The 22,492-nt window shown below is 43.4% G+C and overlaps 1 protein-coding gene across 4 annotated transcripts in view; it reads left to right on the top strand.

Moving 5' to 3' along the window:
• The window catches only part of LOC130294091 (uncharacterized), a 57,439-nt gene that overhangs the window by 12,696 nt on the left and 22,251 nt on the right, over positions 1-22,492 (top strand). For 2 of the 4 annotated variants that reach the window (XM_056543520.1, XM_056543522.1), the window contains exons 2-4: positions 4,858-5,192; positions 15,850-15,902; positions 19,951-21,274. In XM_056543520.1, coding sequence (XP_056399495.1) covers positions 4,889-5,192; positions 15,850-15,902; positions 19,951-21,274 — 1,681 coding nt within the window. In that variant the 5' untranslated portion in view covers positions 4,858-4,888. The remainder of the gene's footprint in view (positions 1-4,857; positions 5,193-15,849; positions 15,903-19,950; positions 21,275-22,492) is intronic. The other 2 variants (XM_056543523.1, XM_056543524.1) reach the window with 2 other exon arrangements.

A 22,492-nucleotide genomic window follows, 5' to 3' on the forward strand; every position in this document is an offset into this window, starting at 1 on the left:
GGGCTTATGTTTAAAGTCCCATGCAAGTCAATGGGAAATATATGTTACTGCATAACTTCCAAACGGCTGGAGATATTTCGATAATACTTGGTCACATGTTACTTATATGTCCACTTAAAATATAGGGTATTTACTTTAACCCTTAACTACCCACATTTGTGAGGGTGTTTTTTTTTGTTTAAAGTTGCATGCAAATCAATGGGAAATGTATGTTCCCATATATTTTCCGTACAGCTGGAGCTATTTCAATACCTGGTACACATATTATGGGTCGGGATGGGAGGTCAGGATAGGAGGTCGGGATAGGAGGTCGGGATATGAAGTCGGGATAAGAGGTCGGGATAGGAGGTCGGGATAGGAGGGCGGGATAGGAGGTTGGGATAGGAGGACAGGATAGGAGGATGGGATAGGAGGACGGGATATGAGGACGGGATAGGAGGTCTGGATAGGAGGTTTGGATAGGAGGTCGAGATAGGAGGACGGGATAGGAGGTCAAGGTAGGAGGTCGAGATATGAGGACGGGATAGGAGGACGGGATAGGAGGTCAGGATAGGAGGTCGAGATAGGAGGATGGGTTAGGAGGCCGAGATAGGAGGTCGAGATATGAGGACGGGATAGGAGGTCGGGATAGGAGGTCGAGATAGGAGGTTGAGATAGGTCGGGATAGGAGGTCGAGATTGAAGGACGGGATAGGAGGTCGGGATAGGAGGTCGAGATAGGAGGACAGGATAGGAGGACGAGATAGGAGGATGAGATAGGAGGTCAGGATAGGAGTTTGAGATAGGAGGACGGGATAGGAGGACAGGATAGGAGATCGGGATAGGAGGACAGGATAGGAGGACGGGATAGGAGGTTGAGATAGGAGGATGGGATAGGAGGTCAGGATAGGAGGTCGGGATATGAGAATGGGATATGGGGTTGGGCTATGACAACAATATATGAGGATGGGATATGAAGTCAAAAGCTTCCTCCTTTGTTTATTTTCCTCCCCAACAAGGATTAGGAAGGAAAAACCGGGCAACACCGGGTACTCAGCTAGTATATATATAAATACCGGAATAGTTGCAGCACTCCCAAAGTAATGCATGTGGGTGCCAAGCGTCCTAGGTCTGATCGAGACCCCCTAAGATATCCAGCAAAGAAATGGCGCAGCACTCCAAGGATATATCCCCCCAAAAAACTGTGAGTTTATTCACCACATGTTACCAACAGCAACGTTTCATCTCAACACTAGAGCCTAGCTAGTGTTGAGCTGAAATGTTGCTGTTGGTAACATGTGGTGAATAAACTCACAGTTTTTTTTGGATATATCCTTGGAGTGCTGCGCCATTTCTTTGCTGGATATATATATATATATATATATAATGATTTGTACTACGGAATTCTGCACCATCTTAATGGGGTATGAACAAACCAGCAACATATATATATATATATATATATATATATATATATATATATATATATGTTTTTTTATAAAGTAATACCCCTTTAAACTGATAAATACTCGTTACTCCTAATATTCCTTACTGAGGCAGTTTTCAGTCAGGTCCCATAACAGGAGTACTCTAGTTTACTAAAAATCTGTCTAATCACAGGGGGTCTGACTGCCTCGGCTCTCTGCATAAATAGAGCTGCGTCGACCACAGCACAAAGTGTTGAACGACACGCCCACTCCCTGTATCTCTATGGTAGAGCCAGGGAGAAACAGCGCTTAGTATATCTCTGTCTTTCCCATATAGATGCATGGAAGGGACGTGTTGACTACCGCTTAGTTCGCTGGTCGACATAGCTCTTTTCATGCAGAGAAACGGGGCGCCATGCAGGAGATCGCAGGGGGTCCGAGCAGTCAGACACTTATCATCTATCCTTTGAATAGTGGATAAATTTAAGTAAACCGGAGTCTGGTTTTGAGGAATCTGTTTTTCATTAAAAACCTGATACGGGAATTGTTTTGCAAAAACGTGGTAATGCACCCTTATATGTTGAAATTATTGAATGAAAACCGACAGCTGGTTTACCCGCACTAAACCCAATACACAGTGATATTGTGCAGATGAATCAGATTACAGTGAGGTTTCACTTAGCCAGATCCCCAAGCTGGTTCTGTAGATGCCTGTTGTATCAGCCTTCCTTGCTAATAGCTGGATAACCACAGTGGATCCAGGTAAGTTATACCTCATTGTAATCTGGTTCACCAAAACTATAACTGCATGTTTTTGATTTAGTCTGGGTGAATCGGCTGTCAGTTTCCCTTTAAATGGGCACTGTCAGATACAAAAACTTTTATATGTTGTACATCTTGGCAAACATTAAAGGAGTTGTCTGGTGAAAAATAAGTCCTATCAGACAGGAGAGAGCACAGAGGAGTACTATCCGACAGGAGAGAGCACAGAGGAGTATTATCAGACAGGAGAGAGCACAGAGGGGTCCTATCAGACAGGAGAGAGCACAGAGGAGTACTGTCAGACAGGAGAGTGCACATAGGAGCCCTATCAGACAGGAGAGAGTACAGAGGAGTACTATCAGACAGAAGAGGCCACACAGGAGTACTATCAGACAGGAGAGAGCACAGAAGAGTACTATCAGACACAAGAGAGGACAGATGAGTCCTATCAGAGAGGTGAGAGCACAGAGGAGTGCTATCACACAGGAGAAATCACAGAGTAGTACTATCAGACAGAAGAGAGGACAGAGGAGTACTATCAGATATGAGATAACACATAGGAGCCCTATCAGACAGGAGAGAGCACAAGAGTACTATCAGACAGGAGAGAGCTCAGAGGAGTCCTATCAGACAGGAGAGAGCACAGAGCAGTGCTATCAGACAGGAGAGAGCACAGAGCAGTGCTATCAGACTGGAGAGAGCACAGAGGAGTCCTATCAGACAGGAGAGAGCACAGAGGAGTCCTATCAGACAGGAGAGAGCACAGAGGAGTCCTATCAGACGGGAGAGAGGACAGAGAAGTCCTATCAGACAGGAGAGAGCACAGAGGAGTCCTATCAGACAGGAGAGAGCACAGAGGAGTCCTATCAGACAGGAGAGAGGACAGAGAAGTCCTATCAGACAGGAGAGAGCAAAGAGGAGTCCTATCAGACAGGAGAGAGCACAGAGGAGTACTATCTGACAGGAGAGAGCACAGAGGAGTATTATCAGACAGGAGAGAGCACAGAGGGGTCCTATCAGACAGGAGAGAGCACAGAGGAGTACTGTCAGACAGGAGAGTGCACATAAGAGCCCTATCAGACAGGAGAGAGTACAGAGGAGTACTATCAGACAGAAGAGGCCACACAGGAGTACTATCAGACAGGAGAGAGCACAGAAGAGTACTATCAGACACAAGAGAGGACAGAGGAGTCCTATCAGAGAGGTGAGAGCACAGAGGAGTGCTATCACACAGGAGAAATCACAGAGTAGTACTATCAGACAGAAGAGAGGACAGAGGAGTACTATCAGATATGAGATAACACATAGGAGCCCTATCAGACAGTAGAGAGCACAAGAGTACTGTCAGACAGGAGAGAGCACAGAGCAGTGCTATCAGACTGGAGAGAGCACAGATGAGTCCTATCAGACAGGAGAGAGCACAGAGGAGTACTATCAGACAGGAGAGAGCACAAAGGAGTACTACCAGACAGGAGAGAGCACAGAGGAGTCCTATCAGACAGGAGAGAGCACAGAGGAGTCCTATCAGACAGGAGAGAGGACAGAGAAGTCCTATCAGACAGGAGAGAGCACAGAGGAGTCCTATCAGACAGGAGAGAGCACAGAGGAGTCCTATCAGACAGGAGAGAGCACAGAGAAGTGCTATCAGACAGGAGAGAGCACAGAGGAGTACTATCAAACAGGTGAGAGCACAGAGGAGTATCATCAGACAGGAGAGAGCACAGAGGAGTACTAGCAGACAGAAGAGAGCACAGAGGAGTACTATCACACAGGAGAGAGCACAGAGGAGTGCTATCAGAGAGGAGAGAGCCTAGAGGAATGCTAGCAGACAGGAGAGAGCCCAGAGGAATGCTAGCAGACAGGAGAGAGCACAGAGGAGTCCTATCAGACAAGGGAGAGCACAGAGGAGTGCTGTAAGACAGGAGAGAGCACAGAGGAGTGCTATCAGACAGGAGAGAGCACCAAGGAGTACTATCAGACAGGGGAGAGCAAAGAGGAGTGCTATCAGACAGGAGAGAGCACAGAGGAGTGCTTTCAGACAGGAGAGAGCACAGAGGAGTACTATCAGATAGGAGAGAACACAGAGGAGTGTTATCAGACAGGAGAGTGCACAGAGGAGTACTATGAGAAAGGCGAGAGCACAGAGGAATACTAGCAGACAGGAGAGAGCACAGAGGAGTACTATCAGACAGGAGAGAGCATAGAGGAGTACTAGCCCACCCTCACTTACTGGACTTTGTCCTGTGCTTCAGCTTGGACAAAGCCATGATTTTATAAGCCATGATTTCTGTAAAAAGGAATACAAATTTTCTGATGAATTATATTAGAAAGGTTAATGTTTTGCCAAGATGTATAACATATAAAACGTTTTTGAATCTGACAGTGTCCATATAAAGCTGTTTTACATGCCTTAGAAATGAAATGAAGAGTTTGGAAAATTTACAATGGCAAATGTGACAGAATGCTGGTAAAAGTTGCAAAAAATACAAAATGCAAGGTTTGCATCAGATTCAATACCTGTTTAATACACTTTTTTGCTCCTCATAGGTTAACGTTTTGCTCCTCATTTTGCCCCATTGTTATCAGCTGTTCTTGTTTGTTGTGATAAATTCAATAGTTATAGTGATGAAAGTTTACAATGACATTTATGACTCTATATATTTTTTTCTTTCTTCTCTTCCACCACTTAGACATACATTTCTTTATTTCGTCAACTGAGACATGGATGACATTCTGAAGTCAGAGATTTTCATTGTTGTATATGAGCAAAAAGATGGTGTTTCATTTGAAGAATTTGGGGGACTTTTTCGTCAGATCCATGGCTATTATCTTAACCTTTCAAAATATGGTTACTCCTCACTGAGGAGCTTGCTGAATGACATGAAAGATTTGGTTGAGATAAAAATTACAAAAGGACATCAAATGATAAGATGTAAATCACCCTCCAGACATCATGTGGTAGTTTCACATGGAAACATGGTCCCAGGGCTTTCAAGTGCTTTACCTTCATCTGGACCTTCTCCAGGTAGGAACCAACATTATAACTTAAAAGGAATGTGTCATCAGAAAATGTCATATTGTTTAAATCAGGTTTTTATGTTAACCATATTTTTAACCCCATTTTGGCCTTAACCTCTTAACCTCTGTACCTACACGCCCTGAGCCAGGTCCCGGTGTGAAAAACCGGGTCGTCCTGGCTGCTAACGATAGCTGAGACCCTGGGCTAACAGCGTGCAGCACCGATCGTTGTGCCGTGCGCTGTTAACCCTTCAGATGCGGCGATCAAAGTTGACCGCCACGTCTGAAAACGAAAGTAAATGCTTCCTGGCAGCTCAGTCAGGCTGATCGGGACATCACGATAAAATCACGATGTTCCGATCAGCTGGGACGCAGGCAGAGGTCTTCTTACCTGACTCTGCGGCGTCCAATCGTCGATTGATAGCTCCAAGCCTGAGCTACAGGCTTGAGCAATCATTCCCCTATCTGACTGATCCATGCAAAGCTATGGCTTTGCAGGGATCAGCATAGGAGATCAGTGTGTGCAGTGCTATAGCTCCCTATGGGAGCTATAGCACTGCAAAAAAAAAAAGTAAAAAAAAAAGTTAACAAAGGTCATATAACCCCTTCCCTAATAAAAGTTTGAATCAGCCCCCTTTTCCAATACATTTTCCTGTATATAGTTATGATTTTTTTCAGAAGTGCGACAAGATCAAACCTATATAAGTAGGGTATCATTTTAACCGTATGGACCTACAGAATAAAGATAAGGTGTAATTTTTACCAAAAAATGCACTGCGTAGAAAAGGAAGCCCCCAAAATTTACAAAATGAAACTTTTTCTTCAATTTTGTTGCACAATGATTTATTTTTCCGTTGCACCGTGGGTTTTTTGGTAAAATGACTAATGTCACTGCAAAGTAGAATTGTTGGCGCAAAAAATAAGCCATCATATGGATTTATAGGTGCAAAATTGAAAGCATTATGATTTTTAGAAGGTGATGAGGAAAAAATGAAAATGCAAAAACGGAAAAACGCTGAGTTCTTAAAGGGGTACTCCGCCCCTAGACATCTTATCCCCTGTCCAAAGGATAGGGGATAAGATGTCAGATCACCACGGTGCCACTGCTGGGGATCCCCGGGATCCCCGCTGCGGCGCTGCGCTATCATTACAGCACAGAGCGAGTTCGCTCTGCACGTAATGACGGGCAATACTGGGGCCGGAGCATCGTTACGTCACAGATCCACCCCTCGTGATGTCACGGCCCGCCCCTTTCAATACAAGTCTATGGGAGGGGGCGCGGCGGTCGTCACGCCCCCTGCCATAGACTTGCATTAAGGGGACGGGCCGTGATGTCACGAGGGGCGGAGCCATGACGTCACGCGGCTCCATCCCCTGTATCGCCCGTCATTATGCACAGAGCGAACTCGCTCTGTGCTGTAATGATAGCGCAGTGCTGCAGCGGGGATCCCGGGGATCCCCAGCAGCGACACCGCGGCGATCTGACATCTTATCCCCTATCCTTTGGATAGGAGATAAGATGTCTAGGGGCGGAATACCCCTTTATGGGGTTAAAGAGGTACTCCACTGGAAACATCTTATCCCCTATCCAAAGGATAGGGGATAAGATGTTAGATTGCGGGGGTCCCACTGCTGGGGACCATGCCATCTCCCGCTCGGCACCCATGTCATTTGATGCAAGATGCGAACTCTGCTCCATGCCCAATGACTGTCAATGCAGGTATGTACCAGCCATCACGCCCCCTCCTATAGACATGAATGGAGGGGGCGTGGCATGATGACACAAACGCAGAAGCTGCAAGCTTCAGTGTCCGTAAAGCCACAGCTGCCTGCCCGGAGTTCGCGGGGGTCCCCACTGGCAGGACCCCCACGATCTAAAATCTTATTCCGTATCCTTTGGATAGGGGATAAGATGTTTCAAACGGAGTACCCCTTTAAGGACCAGGCCAATTTTTGTTTTTGCACTTCCATTTTTTTATTCCTCCCCTTGTAAAAATGCCTTCAACTTTGCACCTACAGATCCATATAAGGGCTTGTTTTTTGCGTCACCAATTGTACTTTGTAATGACATCACTTATTTTATAACAGTATCTGCGGCAAAACAAAACAAAAAAATATTTGTGGGGTGAAATAATAAAAAAAACACAATTTTGTAATTTTGGGGGCTCCCATTTCTATGCAGTGCACTTTTCGGTAAAAATTACACCTTTTCTTTATTCTGTAGGTCCATACTTACAAAGATAACCAATTTATATAGGTTTTATTTTATTTTACTACATTACTTTACATGCACCAACATAGTATGCTGAAAATTGTCCTCTTCTGACCCCTATAACTTTTTTATATTTCTGCATACAGGGCTATATATCATTTTTTGCACCATGATCTGTAGTTTTTATCGATACCATTTTTTGCTTTGATGGGGCTTTTTGATTGCAATTTGCGGCTATTCCGGGTCAATCGGGTCTCTGGTGACCCGGTGACCCAGAAAAAAAGGGTGAATGGAGCTGTCCGAGACAGCCCCATTCAACCTTACCCAGCAGGAGTGAGGTGGCACGGGTGATCATGACCAAGCTGGGTGGTGATCGGGACGGCGATCATGGCGGCGATCGGGGCCGGCGGGGGTCTGCTACCTGCTCTGGTTCGGCGGGGGTCCCCTCTGGTGCGGTGGCGGCGACAGGAGCAGCAGGATCGGTGAAAGCAGTGGTGGCAGTCCCGGCGGCAGGATACAGCAGGAGGTGAGGCCTGTTCAACTCCTGCTGTTGCTTAGCAACAACTCTCGGCATGCACAGACTATCAAAGGGCATGCTGGGAGTTGTAGCAGTGGGCCTCCAGCTGTTGCAAAACTACAACTCTCAGCATGCCCTTCGACTGTCAATGCATGCTGATTGTTGCAGATTTGCAGCAGCTGGAAACACATTTGTTGTGAAACCGAGTTTGTTACGTAAGTTAGTGTTTTGCAACCAGTGTGCCTCCAGCTGTTGCAAAACTACATTTCTCAGCACGCACTGAGAGACTGTACATGCTGGGAGTTCTAGTTTTGCAACAGCTGGAGGCACACTGGTTGGGAAATCCTGAGTTAAGTAACAAACTCTTTTTCTATGAAAAAGTGTGCATTCAGCTGTTGCATAACTACAACTCCCAACATGCACAGACTAACAAAGGGCATGCTGGGAGTTGTAGCAGTGTGCCTCCAGCTGTTGCAAAACTACAATTCTCAGCATGCCCTTCGACTGTCAATGCATGCTGATTGTTGCAGTTTTGCAACAGCTGGAGGCACATTGGTTGTGAAACCGAGTTTGTTACCTAACTCAGTGTTTTGCAACCAGTGAGCCTCCAGCTGTTGCAAAACTACAACTCCCAGCATGCACTGAGAGACTGTACATGCTGGGAGTTGTAGTTTTGCAATAGCTAGAGGTTTGCCCCCCCCCCCATGTGAATGTACAGGGTACATTCACACAAGCGAGTTTACAGCAAGTTTTCTGCTGCAAGTTTGAGATGTGGCAAATTTTCCACCGCAACTCAAACTCCCAGCGAGAAACTAATTGTAAACCCACGTGAATGTACCCTAAAAAGACTACATTACACCTAGACCAAACAAAAAGTAAAACACTACATATACATATATCCCTACACAGTCCCCCCCCCCCCCAATGAAAAAAAAAAAAAAAAAACGTCTTGTACAGCACTGTTTCCAAAATGGATCCTCCAGCTGTTGAAAAACAACTCCCAGTATTGCAGGACAGCCACTGACTGTTCATGCATGCTGGGAGTTTTGCAACAGCTGGAGACACCCTGTTTGGGAAACACTGCCATAGGGTATTTTTGTGGTGGATTCAATTCCCCAATTTAGGCTTCAAATGCGCATGGCACTCTCTCACTTCAGAGCCCTGTCATATTTCAAGGAAACGGTTTAGGGCCACATATGGGGTATCTCCGTGCTCGGGAGAAATTGCGTTACAAATTTTGGAGGGTAAAGTTAGGGTCTACACCAGCATGTTAGTGTAAAAAAATATATATATTTTACACTAACATGCTGGTGTTGCCCCATACTTTTAATTTTGACATTGGTAAAAGGAAATAAAGATCTCCAAAATTTGTAACACAATTTCTCCTGAGTACAGAACTACCCCGTATGTAAGCGTAAAGTGCTCTGTGGGCGCACAACATGGCTCAGGAGTGAGAGCATGCCATGTACATTTGAGGTCTAAATTGGTGGTACATTTGAGGTCTAAATTGCACAGGGGTGGCTGATTTTACAGCAGTTCTGACATAAATGCAAAACAATAAATACCCAAATGTGACCATTTTGGAAACTACACCCCTCACGGAATGTAACAAGGGGCATCGTTAAAGTTGGATGTGAAAAATGCTGGTGTTACCCTACATTTTCACAAAGGAGAATAGGAAAAAAGCCCATCAAAATTTGTAGCCCAATTTCTTCTGACTAAGAACATACCCCACATGTGGATGTATGTTGCTCTGCGGGCGAACTACAATGTTCAGAAGAGAAAGAGCGCCATTGGGCTTTTGGCAAAGCCCCCATAGTGCCAGAACAGTGGACCTCTTCCACATGTGACCCCATTTTGGAAACTACACCCCTCACGTAATGTAATAAGGGGTACAGTGAGCATTTACGCCCCACAGGTGTCTGACAGATTTTTGGAACAGTTGTCTGTGAAAATGAAAAATTAAATTTTTCATTTCAACAGCCCACTGTTCCAAAGATCTGTCAAATGCCAGTGGGGTGTAAATACTCACTTATTAAATTCTGTGAGGAATGTAGTTTCTAAAATGGGATCACATGTGGGGTCCACTGTTCTGGCACCACGGGGGGCTTTGTAAATGCACATGGCCTCCCACTTCTATTTCAACCAAATTCTCTAACCAAAAGCTCAATGGCGCTCCTTCTCTTCTGAGCATTGTAGTTCGCCCGCAGAGCACTTTACATCCACATATTGGGTATTTCCATACTCAGAAGAGATGGGGTTACAAATTTTGGGGGGCATTTTCTCCTATAACCCCTTATAAAATTGTAAAATTTGGGGGAAAACCAGCATTTTAGTGAAAAAAAATTAATTAATACATCCGACTTTAACAAAAAGTCGTCAAACACCTCTCGTGTGTTAAGGCTCAGCGGACCCCTTGTTACGTTCCTTGAGGGGTGTAGTTTCCAAAATAGTATGCCATGTTGTTTATTTAATTTTTTTTGCTGTTTTGGCACCATAAGGACTTCCTAAATGTGACATGCCCCCCCAAAAATCATTTCAGAAAAACTCACTCTCCAAAATCCCATTATCGCTCCTTCCCTTCTGAGCCTTGTAGTGCACCCACAGAGCACTTGACATACACATATGAGGTATTTCCTTACTCGAGAGAAATTGGGTTACAAATTTTAGGGGTCTTTTTCTCCTTTTACCACTTGTAAAATTTGTGAATTTGAATTTTCTCCTTCACCTTGCTGCTATTCCTGTGAAACATCTAAAGGATTAGCACACTTTCTGAATGTCATTTTGAATACTTTCGGGGGTGCAGTTTTTATAATGGGGTCATTTATGGGGTATTTCTAATATGAAAACCCCTCAAATCCACTTCAAAACTGAACTGGTCCCTGAAAAATTTTGATTTAGATTTTTGTGAAAAATTGCAAAATCGCTACTGAACTTTGAAGCCCTCTGATGTCTTTCAAAAATAAAAACATGTCAACTTTGTGATGCCAACATAAAGTAGACATATTGTATTGTGAATCAATATATAATTTATTTGGAATATCCATTTTCCTTACAGGCAGAGAGTTTCAAAGTTAGAAAAATGCTACATTTTCATGACATTTTGGGATTTTTCATCAAGAAAGGATGCAAGTAACGCCAAAAATTTACCACTAACATAAATTAGAATATGTCACGAAAAAACTATCTCGGAATCAGAATAATCGGTAAAAGCATCCCAGAGTTATTAATGCATAAAGTGACAGTGGTCAGAATTGCAAGAAAGGGCTCAGTCCTTAAGGTGAAAAAGGGCTGAGTCCTTAAGGGGTTAAAAGGTGAAACTAATATATGGGAGAGACTCATTACATACAAAGCAAGCCGTGATTTGTTATACTTGTGATGATCATGAAAATCTCAAAGCCCCTCTCAAAGCACTTCATGCTTTCTTTCCTTTTAAGTTGCATTAAGGAAATACAATGAACTTTGATTCAAATTTTTCCAGTGTGCAATTTAACATTATATTTTTATAGGTTGGACATTTACATTTATTTATATGCTTATGTTTATTTTTGGGGTAAGCAAAAATACCCCAATTTTAGGTCCGGTTGTAAAAGCGCATACGGCGCAAAAATGAGCCGACCGGACCGAACGTTTCACTCCGGTCGGCTCATTGAAATGAATGACATACGGGAGCGCATACGGTGACATACGGGAGCGCGAGCTTTTAGCTCCCCCCTGCCGTATGCGCTCCCGTATGGGAGAAAACGTAGTGTGAACCCAGCCTAAGCCATATCACAGTTCCATGGCTGACAGATTTCATTGCTGCATAGATCTAATAGTAGCCCACCTCTATATTCTCATTCACTCTAGTTATGTTTATTTTTGATTACATTATTTTATTTAACCCCTTAAGGACTCAGGGTTTTTCCATTTTTGCACTTTCGTTTTTTCCTCCTTACCTTTTAAAAATCATAACCCTTTCAATTTTCCACCTAAAAATCCATATTATGGCTTTTTTTTTGCGTCGCCAATTCTACTTTGCAGTGACATTAGTAATTTTACCCAAAAATGCACGGCGAAATGGAAAAAAAATCATTGTGCAACAAAATCGAAGAAAAAACGCCATTTTGTAACTTTTGGGGGCTTCCGTTTCTACGCAGTGCATATTTCGGTAAAAATGACACCTTATTATTATTCTGTAGGTCCATACGGTTAAAATGATACCCTACTTATATAGGTTTGATTTTGTCGCACTTCTGGAAAAAATCATAACTACATGCAGGAAAATTTATACATTTAAAAATGTAATCTTCTGACCCCTATAACTTTTTTATTTTTCCACGTACAGGGCAGTATGAGGACTCATTTTTTGCGCCGAGATCTGACGTTTTTATCGGTATGATTTTTGTTTTGATCGGTCTTTTTGATCACTTTTTATTCATTTTTTAATGGTATAAAAAGTGACCAAAAATGCGCTTTTTTTTTAATTTGGAATTTTTTTGCGCTTACGCCATTGACCGTGCGGTTTAATTAATGATATATTTTTATAGTTTGGACATTTACACACGCGGCGATACCACATATGTTTATTTTTATTTTATTTTTTACACTGTTTTATTTTTTTTATGGGAAAAGGGGGGTGATTCAAACTTTTATTAGGGAAGGGGTTAAATGACCTTTATTAACACTTTTTGTAACTTTTTTTTGCAGTGTTATAGGTCCCATAGGGACCTATAACACTGCACACACTGATCTCTTGCACAGATCACTGGCGTGTATTAACACGCCTGTGATTAGTGTTATCGGCGCTTGACTACTCCTGCCTGGATCTCAGGCACGGAGCAATCATTCGCCGATTGGACACCGAGGAGGCAGGTAAGGGCCCTCCCTGTGTCCTGTAAGCTGTTCGGGACGCTGCGGCGAACAGCCCGACTGAGCAGCCGGGTCACTTTCACTTTCACTTTAGAAGCGGCGGTCAGCTTTGACTGCCGCTTTTAAAGGGTTAATACCGCACATCGCCGCGATCAGCGATGTGTGGTATTAGCCGCGGGTCCCGGCCGTTGATGAGTGCCGGGACCGACGCGATATGATGCGGGATCGCGGCGCGATCCCGCTTCATATCGCGGGAGCCGGCGCAGGACGTAAATATACGTCCTGCGTCGTTAAGGGGTTAAAACATGGGAAAAGGGGAGTGATTCAAACTTTTATTAGAGAAGGGGTTAATTCACTTTTATGAACTCTTTTTTTTTACTTTTTAAATAATTTTTTTTAGTGATTGCATAAACTGTTCAATGCTAAGCTTTGGCTCAGCAGTGATCAGTTTTATCAGTGCTCTACTGCCATAACCTCCCATGGCTGGCAGGGACATCAGAGCACCGATCGGACGGCGAGAAGGCAGGTAAGGGCCCTCCCGCCATCCACTCAGCTGATTGGGACCAGCGATTTTACCAGAGAATGCCCAGTAACATCTCCAATTAATCTAATGGGAAAGGTCCTGTCTATTGTGATCTATGGTCCATGGTTGCTCCTGTAAAGTATTTCAATAAATGCTGTTAAAAACAGCTCAGGCAAGATGGCAGCTCCCATAACATTGCACAAAAATTAAATAAAAAATATACAATCAAATAATATAAACAGAAGTTTCAGTATCTGTCTCTAATCAGGAAACAAATTCTAGGTGATACTTTTCTTTTAAAATGGCACTTTTGTTTAAAAGGGCTTTCATTTGTTACCAAAAAGTGGCTTGTTGTCCCAGGAAAAAACGGTTTTAAAATCTTGGCCACAAGGTGTCTCATCTCTATGCAATGTGCTTGCGCTCCAGTTTCTGACATCAGGGGCAATTTGGGAGTGGAGGGTCCCAGAGCTCATGGGCTGTGTACCTGCAAGCTGAGCCTGTGTGCTAAAGATGATCCAGCCTATACCTTAAAGGGGTACTCTGGCACTTAGACATCTTATCCCCTATCCAAAGGATAGGGGATAAGATGCCTGATCGCGGGGGTCCCGCCACTGGGGACCCCCTGTGATCTTGCATGCCACACCCCGTTAAAATCAGTCCCTGGAGCATGTTCGCTCCGGGTCTGTTTACTGTCGATCACGGGGCCGGAGCGTTGTCCCCAGCGGTGGGACCCCTGCGATCAGTCATCTTATCCCCTTTGGATAGGGGATAAGATGTCTAAGCTCCGGAGTACCCCTTTAAGCCTATGTTCACACAATGGAATTTCCATGCAGAATTCTAATGCGGAAGATTCCGCAGCAGCAGATTCCCCATGGTATCAATGGGATTCTGTTGCGCTATGCACACATCGGAATTTTCAAATTCCAAATCCAGAGTCCACACGGAAATGCATTGCTGTCTATTTCTGAGTGCTCAGCTGTCAGGTTAATGTCCGCATGGAAATTTTCAGTGCAGACATTTGCTCACATAGCCTAAAGGCAGGGCTGGCGTTAGGGTGGGGCAGATCAGGCAATTGCCTAGGGCCACCATCCCCCAGGGGCCCCCTGTCGGCTGCTCAGAATAGTCGTGCGCACGGGGTGTGCCGGGTGTGCCTGGTCACACCCTAATCAAGCCCAGGGGGGGATCCGCGGCCACCACTGAGCAGTCCGCAGGGGGCCCCCATCACATTCTGGACATCCCTGTGTCCCAAAAGATATTTTCGGGACACAAGGATGTCTCGGTTACCTTTCTGCGGCGGCCCCTGCGTTAACCTTAAAAATGCAGGGGCCGCCGGGAGGTAGCGCACGCAGCCATTCATGTTCCCATAGCAATGGAGGAGCAGCGGATCATGGAGGAGGACGTGTTCCCCCAGCCGGAATGGTAAGTCACCACCACCAGCTGGCAGCACGTCCTCTTCAGTGTTCCGAGCACCGCTCCTCCGTTCCCGGGACCTACTGCTATGGTCTATAGGCCATAGCAGTAGATTGTGACCCCGGATCCGGAGGACCGGTAGTCGGAGCACTGAAGTGGGGCAGTACACAGACATACAGCCTCCAGCCATACACTGTATATGGCTGAAGGCTGTATGTCTGTGGTTGAACTATACTGCACCTAATGTGGGAAACTATACTGCATCTAATGTGGGGAGCTATACTGCACCTTATGTGGGGGAACTGTACTGCACCGTATTTGGGGGAACTATACTGCACCTAATGTGGGGGAACTATACACCTAATGTGGGAGAACTGTACTGCACCTAATGTGGGGGAACTATACTGCACCTAATGTGGGGGAACTATACTGAACCTAATCTGGGGGAACTGTACTGCACCTAATGTGGGGAACTATACTGCACCTCATGTGGGGGACCTATACTTCACCTAATGTGGGGAGCTATACTGCACCTAATGTGGGGGAAGTGTACTGCACCTAATGTGGGGGAACTATACTGCACCTAATGTGGGGGAACTATACACTTACAAACACACTCACCTGGCCGTACGTGGTTTCTTATTTCCTGTGGCGGCAGGGACTGCGGAGGAATGTCACTTTTGCCATGTCCCCTGTCAGTCCCGGCCACAGGCTCACTGTTTTATAGGCACCGGTGCCATTTTAGAACAGTGAGCCACAGCGGCAGGGCTGGCCCTGCCTGGACAGGCCGTGGCGGCTAGCTGCTTTAGCATGGGGTTAAAGGGCTAGCTTCTTTGGGCCCCCAGGAATGACAGGGCCCAGGGCAGCTGCCCCTTTTGCCCCGAGTTAAAGACGGCCCTGGCAAGGACATAAAAACACTGTGAGAACTGGAACACACAAGGCTACCAGGTGATATAACTGTAGACGAGTAAACAATTGTTATTTTTTTATGTGTATATACAATATGAAATCAGTATAAAGTAAAATAATGGTTGTATAGTTTGTATAGGGAGTTGTATAGTTTGCACAATGTCATTTTATTTGCTATGTATATTTTAACTATGTAAATTAGATCAAATATTAAATATAATTAATTTGATTTTGTCTGGTAGATCCTGTTGTAAGGAAAACTGATCAAGAACAACTTACACAGAACCGTGTAAAGGTAAACACTAGACCTCAGAAATAAGAGCTTATTACAGTATTTTGGCTGTATGAACTGCTTACACAGAATTGCCTATATATATTTACTAATGCTCCTCAATATTTACAATATTAATAACTATGAGCTGGGGAGGTACACTTTTACACTTTAGCCTACTATTGAAAGTCAGACTTTTTGCAATGGTTTCAAAGTCGCTTTTGACCTTGTTGCTCATAAAGAAGAAAAGGGTTTCCAAGGCATTGAATGCATTCCATGGTTCTGATAGTTCCTTTTGATCTTTATCTTTATATAGGCATAGTATAAAATGCAGTATTCAACCTCTAGGGGTCTTTTTTCAAGCCAATGTCATATTACAACATTGACTTTATAGGGTCCTGCAAGGTAGAAACCTTGCTTTCTTATATTTTGCCTAAATAATGGTTAAGTTTGCATTTTTGTCTGGTGTCTTGGCCTTAAAGGAGTACTGCAGCCATAGACACTTATCCCCTATCCGCAGGATAGGGGATAAGTGTTTGATTGTAAGGGGTCCAACCGCTGGGACCCCCGCAATCTCCTGTATGGGGACCGGCACTGTAGCTGCTCTGCACGGCCAATGCTTGTGTTGTCGACCCCACTAAGGGGTCGGCAGACACCCCCCTTCTTTTAGCTCTATGGGAGAGGCGGGGATGCATGAACACTGCATCTCTGCCTCTCCCATAGAGATACACGAAAAAGAGCGTGTCGGCCAGGGCTCCGTACAGTAGATCATGTGGGGTTTCAGCGTTCGGACCCCCCCACAACGTTATATTAGACTGCAGTTCTCCTTTAAAGGAGAACTCCGGTATGGGGGAAAAAAAAAAATGTAGCCCCTATCCTAAACATAGGGGATAAGTGTTAGATTGCGGGGGGTCCGACAGCTGGGGCCCCCTGCGATCTCCTGTACGGGGACCCGGCTCGCTCCTGCTCAATGCAGGAGCCGAGCGTTTTCGACCACAGCCGAAGTTGTGGCCGACACTCCCCCTCCATTCACTTCTATGGGAGGGCCGGAGATTGCCGAAGGCAGCACTCCGGCCCTGCCATAGAAGTGTATGGAGGGGGCGTGTCGGACGCAGCTTCGGCTGTGGTCGAAAACGCTCGGCTCCTGCATTGAGCAGGAGCGAGCCGGGTCCCCGTACAGGAGATTGCAGGGGGCCCCAGCTGTCGGACCCCCCGCGATCTAACACTTATCCCCTATGCTTAAGATAGGGGATAAGTTTATTTTTTTTTTTCCATACCGGAGTTCTCCTTTAAGGACACAGACAATTATTTTTCTCCTCACCTTCTAAAAATCATGAAATAAAAAAGAGAACAAGGATGCGCTCTGTAGTGTGACACCGAGGGATAAAATAGATAACGCACTGTGTGAATTGCGCTTACCAAAGGAGGTTGTACTGCGTTCAAGTACAACCATGGATAAAGGTGCAATACAGGGCGGCCTCTGCAGCTACTCCACGCTGATAAAATCCAAATAAAACCAATTTCTCCAAGCAACAGGGCGGGATGAACAGGAGCGCTGAGACCAGGTACTAAGGTAAAAAGATTTATTTCCCACAATGCAACGCAGCTTTTCGCGGTGACCTGCTTCCTCAGGCATATCAGAGAGTGTTTAACAAAGAGTATATATAGGAAAAAGGACTTAACCCCTTCATGGGAAAAAGTAAAAACTTAACCTTTTCAGGGGAGAAGCCCTTTTTACCTAGAACATCTAGATACATGGAATACATGCTATAAAGACATAATAATACATAATAATACATGATTTTTATATAAAAAAGATGTATATAAAAATATATATAAATATATGAAAAACAATAAAAATCAAGTTTGCTGATGAGCTCAGCGAGCGTTTTCAAGTGTCTCATTGAGACCATCAGGAAACAAAGTGACTAGTGAAAAAATCCAAAAGGACTCCGTATTATTTAGTTTCTGTATACGGTTAGGAATATGAATTGGGGTAGTTTCTAAAATAATAAGTTTTAAAAGGCTGGTACATTTATCATGTTTTAAAAGTAAATGTCAGGAAACACTATGTAAAGAACAACCTTTTTTGTTATTAGATCTATGTTTGTTCATACGTGACCGCTCCGTCTGAATCATGACTCTTTTATATTTTCTGACCCATGTGAGGACATCTTTTTTGCACGACCGATTGTACTTTGTAATGACATCACTCATTTTACCATAAAATGTACGGCAAATCCCAAAAATTATTATTTGTGTGAGGAATTTAAAAAAGAAAACTACAATTTTGCACATTTTGGAGGGTTTCGTTTTTATGCTGTACACTTTACAGTAAAAATTACATGTTTGCTTTATTCTTTGGGCCAATACGAATAAAATGATACCCATGTTTACATACTTTTCTTTTATTGTACTGCTTTTAAAAAACGTAAACTTTTTCACAAAATAAGTAAGTTTAAAATTGCCCTCTTTTGATCACCTATAACTTTCAAATTTTTCCATATACGGGGCTATATGAGGGCTAATTTTTTGCCCGTGATCTGTTGTTTTTTTTGTATCACTTTTGTGTATATCTGAGTATTTGATTGCATTTAATTAAATTTTTTTTGGAATGTGATGTGACCAAAACAGAGCAATTTTGGGCTTTCTTTTTTTCTTTTTTTTTACGTTTACATCGTTTACTGAACGGAATCATTTACTTTTATATTTTGATAGTCTGGACATTTACGCAGGTGCAGTACCAAATATGTTTATTAATTCTTTTTTTTTAATGCTTTTTGGCGGTAAAGTGGCAAAAAGAGGTGATTGACATTTTTATTGGGGGTGGGGCTTTTTAAAACTTTTTTAAAACTTTTTTACTTTTTCTTGCTTTTTTTTTTGTACACTTTTTATATCCCCAATCAATAGATTGCTAATACTGTTTAGTGCTATGCATAGGCATAGCACTGATCAGTATTATCGCTGATCTTCTCTAGTTCGATGTCAGACCAGAGAAGAAGATGATGGTGGCCGGAGGGGCCACCATCTTGGCTGATCTGATCCCTCCGGCCAAAGGTGATCCCCATCAGCCATTTAAAGCACTGCATTGCTGCAGATGCCATGATCTGTATTGATAGCAGTCAGGACCTGCCGTGCATGATGTGAGCACTGCTCAGGTGCTCTCGTCATGTATAGGACATAAATATACATCCTGGTGAGCTAAGTCAATGCTGATGTCACAGTTAATTTGAAAGGAAGCTTTAATTGTGAAGTGCAGAGGAATTGCACTGCTTGTGTGTTATACTTTTAGGTTTAATTGAAGTAATACTTTAGTTTCACTGTGAGTCATGTGTGACTCCATGTGGATAGTGCTGGTGCAAGGATTTTTGCCACCCTAGGTGAAAGCTAATTTTGCCGCCCCTTGACCGTACCCATTGGCTCCGCCCTTTGATATGCCCACCCTTAATACTGGGTGACACACTGTAACAAACCTCCTTGTCATGTTATTACCTGACTTCTGGGTTACACACTGTAACAAACCCACTCCTCATGTAATCACCTTACTTCTGGGGTTACACACTGTAACAAACCCACTCCTCATGTAATGTCCTTACTACAGGGGTGACACAGTGTAACAAACCTCCTCCTCGTGTAATCTCCTTACTACTGGGGTAACACACTGTAACAAACCTCCTCCTCTTGTAATCTCCTTACTACCGGGGTGACAATCTGTAACAAACCTCCTCCCCAAGTAATCTCCTTACTACTGGGGTGACATACTGTAACAAACATACATTATAGAGACAGTAGTGCTGGCTAGGCTGGTGCTTCGGATGAGTGGCAGGTGCTTCAGATGCTGTCCGGCTACTAACTTTTTTTGCAGCGGGCAGAGCAGCGCCCCAATCAAGAGGGCGCTGTAGGCAGCTGCCTATTTTGCATATAGGCAGTACCGGCCCTGCATGTGGACCCAGTCTAGAGCTCAGTGCATGGCATCCAGAAGAGTTAGAGGTCTCAATAATAGATATTTACTTTATCACTTCTAGCCTTTGTATCATTATGATATAAACTTAAAAGAACATTTTTTTCTCAGCAGGTCAACAGCACCAACTCTGCAACAGGCAAAAAGGATAAAGAAAAACCAAAACACACATGCTCTCCACCTGTCAAAAACACCAGTCCTGCAGTAAACCATAAGAACAGCCCTCTACCTGTAAAATGTGGAATTACATCAAATGTAAAGACTGCTACAAATAATATGACAACAAATAGCAGTAGCTTTTGCCTGCAGGTGAACAGCACAAACTCTGCATCAGGCGAAACATCTAAAGAAAAACCCAAACCTTCATGCAATATACCTTCCAAAAACACCAATCCTGCAGTAAACGATAAAAAGCGCCCTCTACCTGTAAAATGGGGAATTAGATCAAATGAAAAGACTGCTACAAAAAATAAGACAACAAATAGCAGTAGCTTTTCCCTGCAGGTGAACAGCACAAACTCTGCATCAGGCACAATATCTAAAGAAAAACCCAAACCTTCATGCAATATACCTTCCAAAAACACCAATCCTGCAGTAAATCTTAAGAACAGCCCCCAACTGGTAAAATGTGGATTTTCATCAAATGAAAAGACTGCTACAAAAAATGAAATAACAAATAGTCATAGACTTTCTGGACTTTCAATCTCCAAACCTCTACTGGCAAGTCCAGCTGGAAATGTGGCTGCTACATCTGATGCTACAAGGACAAATAATGTTTCTGAAACAAGACAAGAAAGTAATTACACATTTTCAAATCCTACACTAAAAATAAATGTAACCCACTTACAAAATAACAGATCTGCCAATGCAGGAGCTATAGAAAACAAGGTATTTACAGCAACAAGTGGACCAAACAAAAATGCAGATTTGCTGCCAACTCCCAAAATGCCAGCAAAATTCAGTCCATTTGATTTCAACTCCAACTTACAGATTGCCCAGCCGGGAGTGCCACCAATAATGTCATACGCATCTGTCTGTGCACATAACATTAACAACAATCATTTCAATCGCAATGGACAGCAATGTACTCCAAATAATGTGAGATTCAATATAGGCAACAGGGTTAATTCTGCCAACGTTACACAGTCTCATTCTAGAGCAGAACCTAGACCCTCAATACCGCAAAGCTCTGTTATTAAAGAGAACATTCAAGGGCTACTGACTGAGCATGCTAATGGACTTTCAATTTTTCAACTACAAAAAATATATCTATTTAAGTATCGACAGCCACTGAAATTCAGAGGTTCAGCTACACTGAAACAGCTCCTGATGGAACTAAAGGATGTTGTGAAGACAGAAGGTGTAGGTGTTCAAATGCTTGTGTTTCCAGCTCCAGCTCAGAATATTCAAGTCACTGCAGCCAGTGGAGATCATGGTAATTCTCTTAAGTCCAAGACATACAAGTATATATCATAGGGGCTATGGAGCCCATGGAGAGAGGGGTCCAGTCCTGATTGGTCTCAGGGATCACGGAAAAGGGGGGGAAACACAAATCGTTTTTCTCCTGGCATGCAAAAATGGGCTCATATTGGGGGACTCCATTTGATATTTGTCACAACTGGGCTACTATAGGTGTACAGCTCAGGATATATATCTATCTATTTACAGAACTGCTTATAATTCTAATGAATTCTGTTTCTTGTATATCCCTGTGTTGTTAACCCCTTGGGGACGGAGCCCATTATGACCCTAAGGACGGGAGCATTTTTTGCAAAGCTGACCACTGTCACTTTAAGCATTAATAACTCTGGGATGCTTTTACTTATAAATTGGATTCCGAGATAGTTTTTTCGGGACATATTCTACTTTATGTTAGTGGCAAATTTTCATCGATACTTGCATAATTTCTTGGTGAAAAATGCAAATATTTAATGAAAAATTTGAAAATGTTGCATTTTTCTAACTTTGAAGCTCTCTGCTTGTAAGAAAAATAGACATTCCAAATAAATTATATATTGATACACATATACAATATGCCTACTTTATGTTTCCATCATAAAGTTGACATGTTTTTACTTTTGGAAAACATCAGAGGGCTTCAAAGTTCAGCAGCAATTTCCAATTTTTCGCATAATTTTCTAAATCAGAATTTTTCAGAGTTCAGGTTTGAAGTGAATTTGAAGGGTCTTCTGGTTAGAAATACCCCATAAGTGATCCCATTATAAAAACTGCACCCCTCAAAGTATTCAAAATGACATTCAGTAAGTGTGTTAACCCTTTAGGTGTTTCACAGGAATAGCAGCTGGAGAGTGAAGTGAAGGAGAAAATTCAAAATCTTCATTTTTTACACTTGTATGTTCTTGTAGACCCAGTTTTTGCAAGGGGTAAAAGGAGAAAAATCCTCTAAAAATTTGTAACCCAATTTCTCTCGAGTAAGAAAATACATCATATGTGTATGTCAAGTGTTCGGCGGGTGCACTAGAGGGCTCAGAATGGAAGGAGCGACAAGGGGATTTTGGAGAGTGAGTTTTTCTGAAATGGTTTTTGGGGTCATGTCCCATTTAGGAAGCCCCTATGGTGCCAGGACAGCAACCCCCCCCCCCCACATTGCACACTATTATGAAAACTACACCCCTCAAGGAACGTAACAAGG

The sequence above is a fragment of the Hyla sarda genome, chromosome 10 (assembly GCF_029499605.1).
Source record: "Hyla sarda isolate aHylSar1 chromosome 10, aHylSar1.hap1, whole genome shotgun sequence".
In the NCBI taxonomy this organism is placed as follows: domain Eukaryota; kingdom Metazoa; phylum Chordata; class Amphibia; order Anura; family Hylidae; genus Hyla; species Hyla sarda.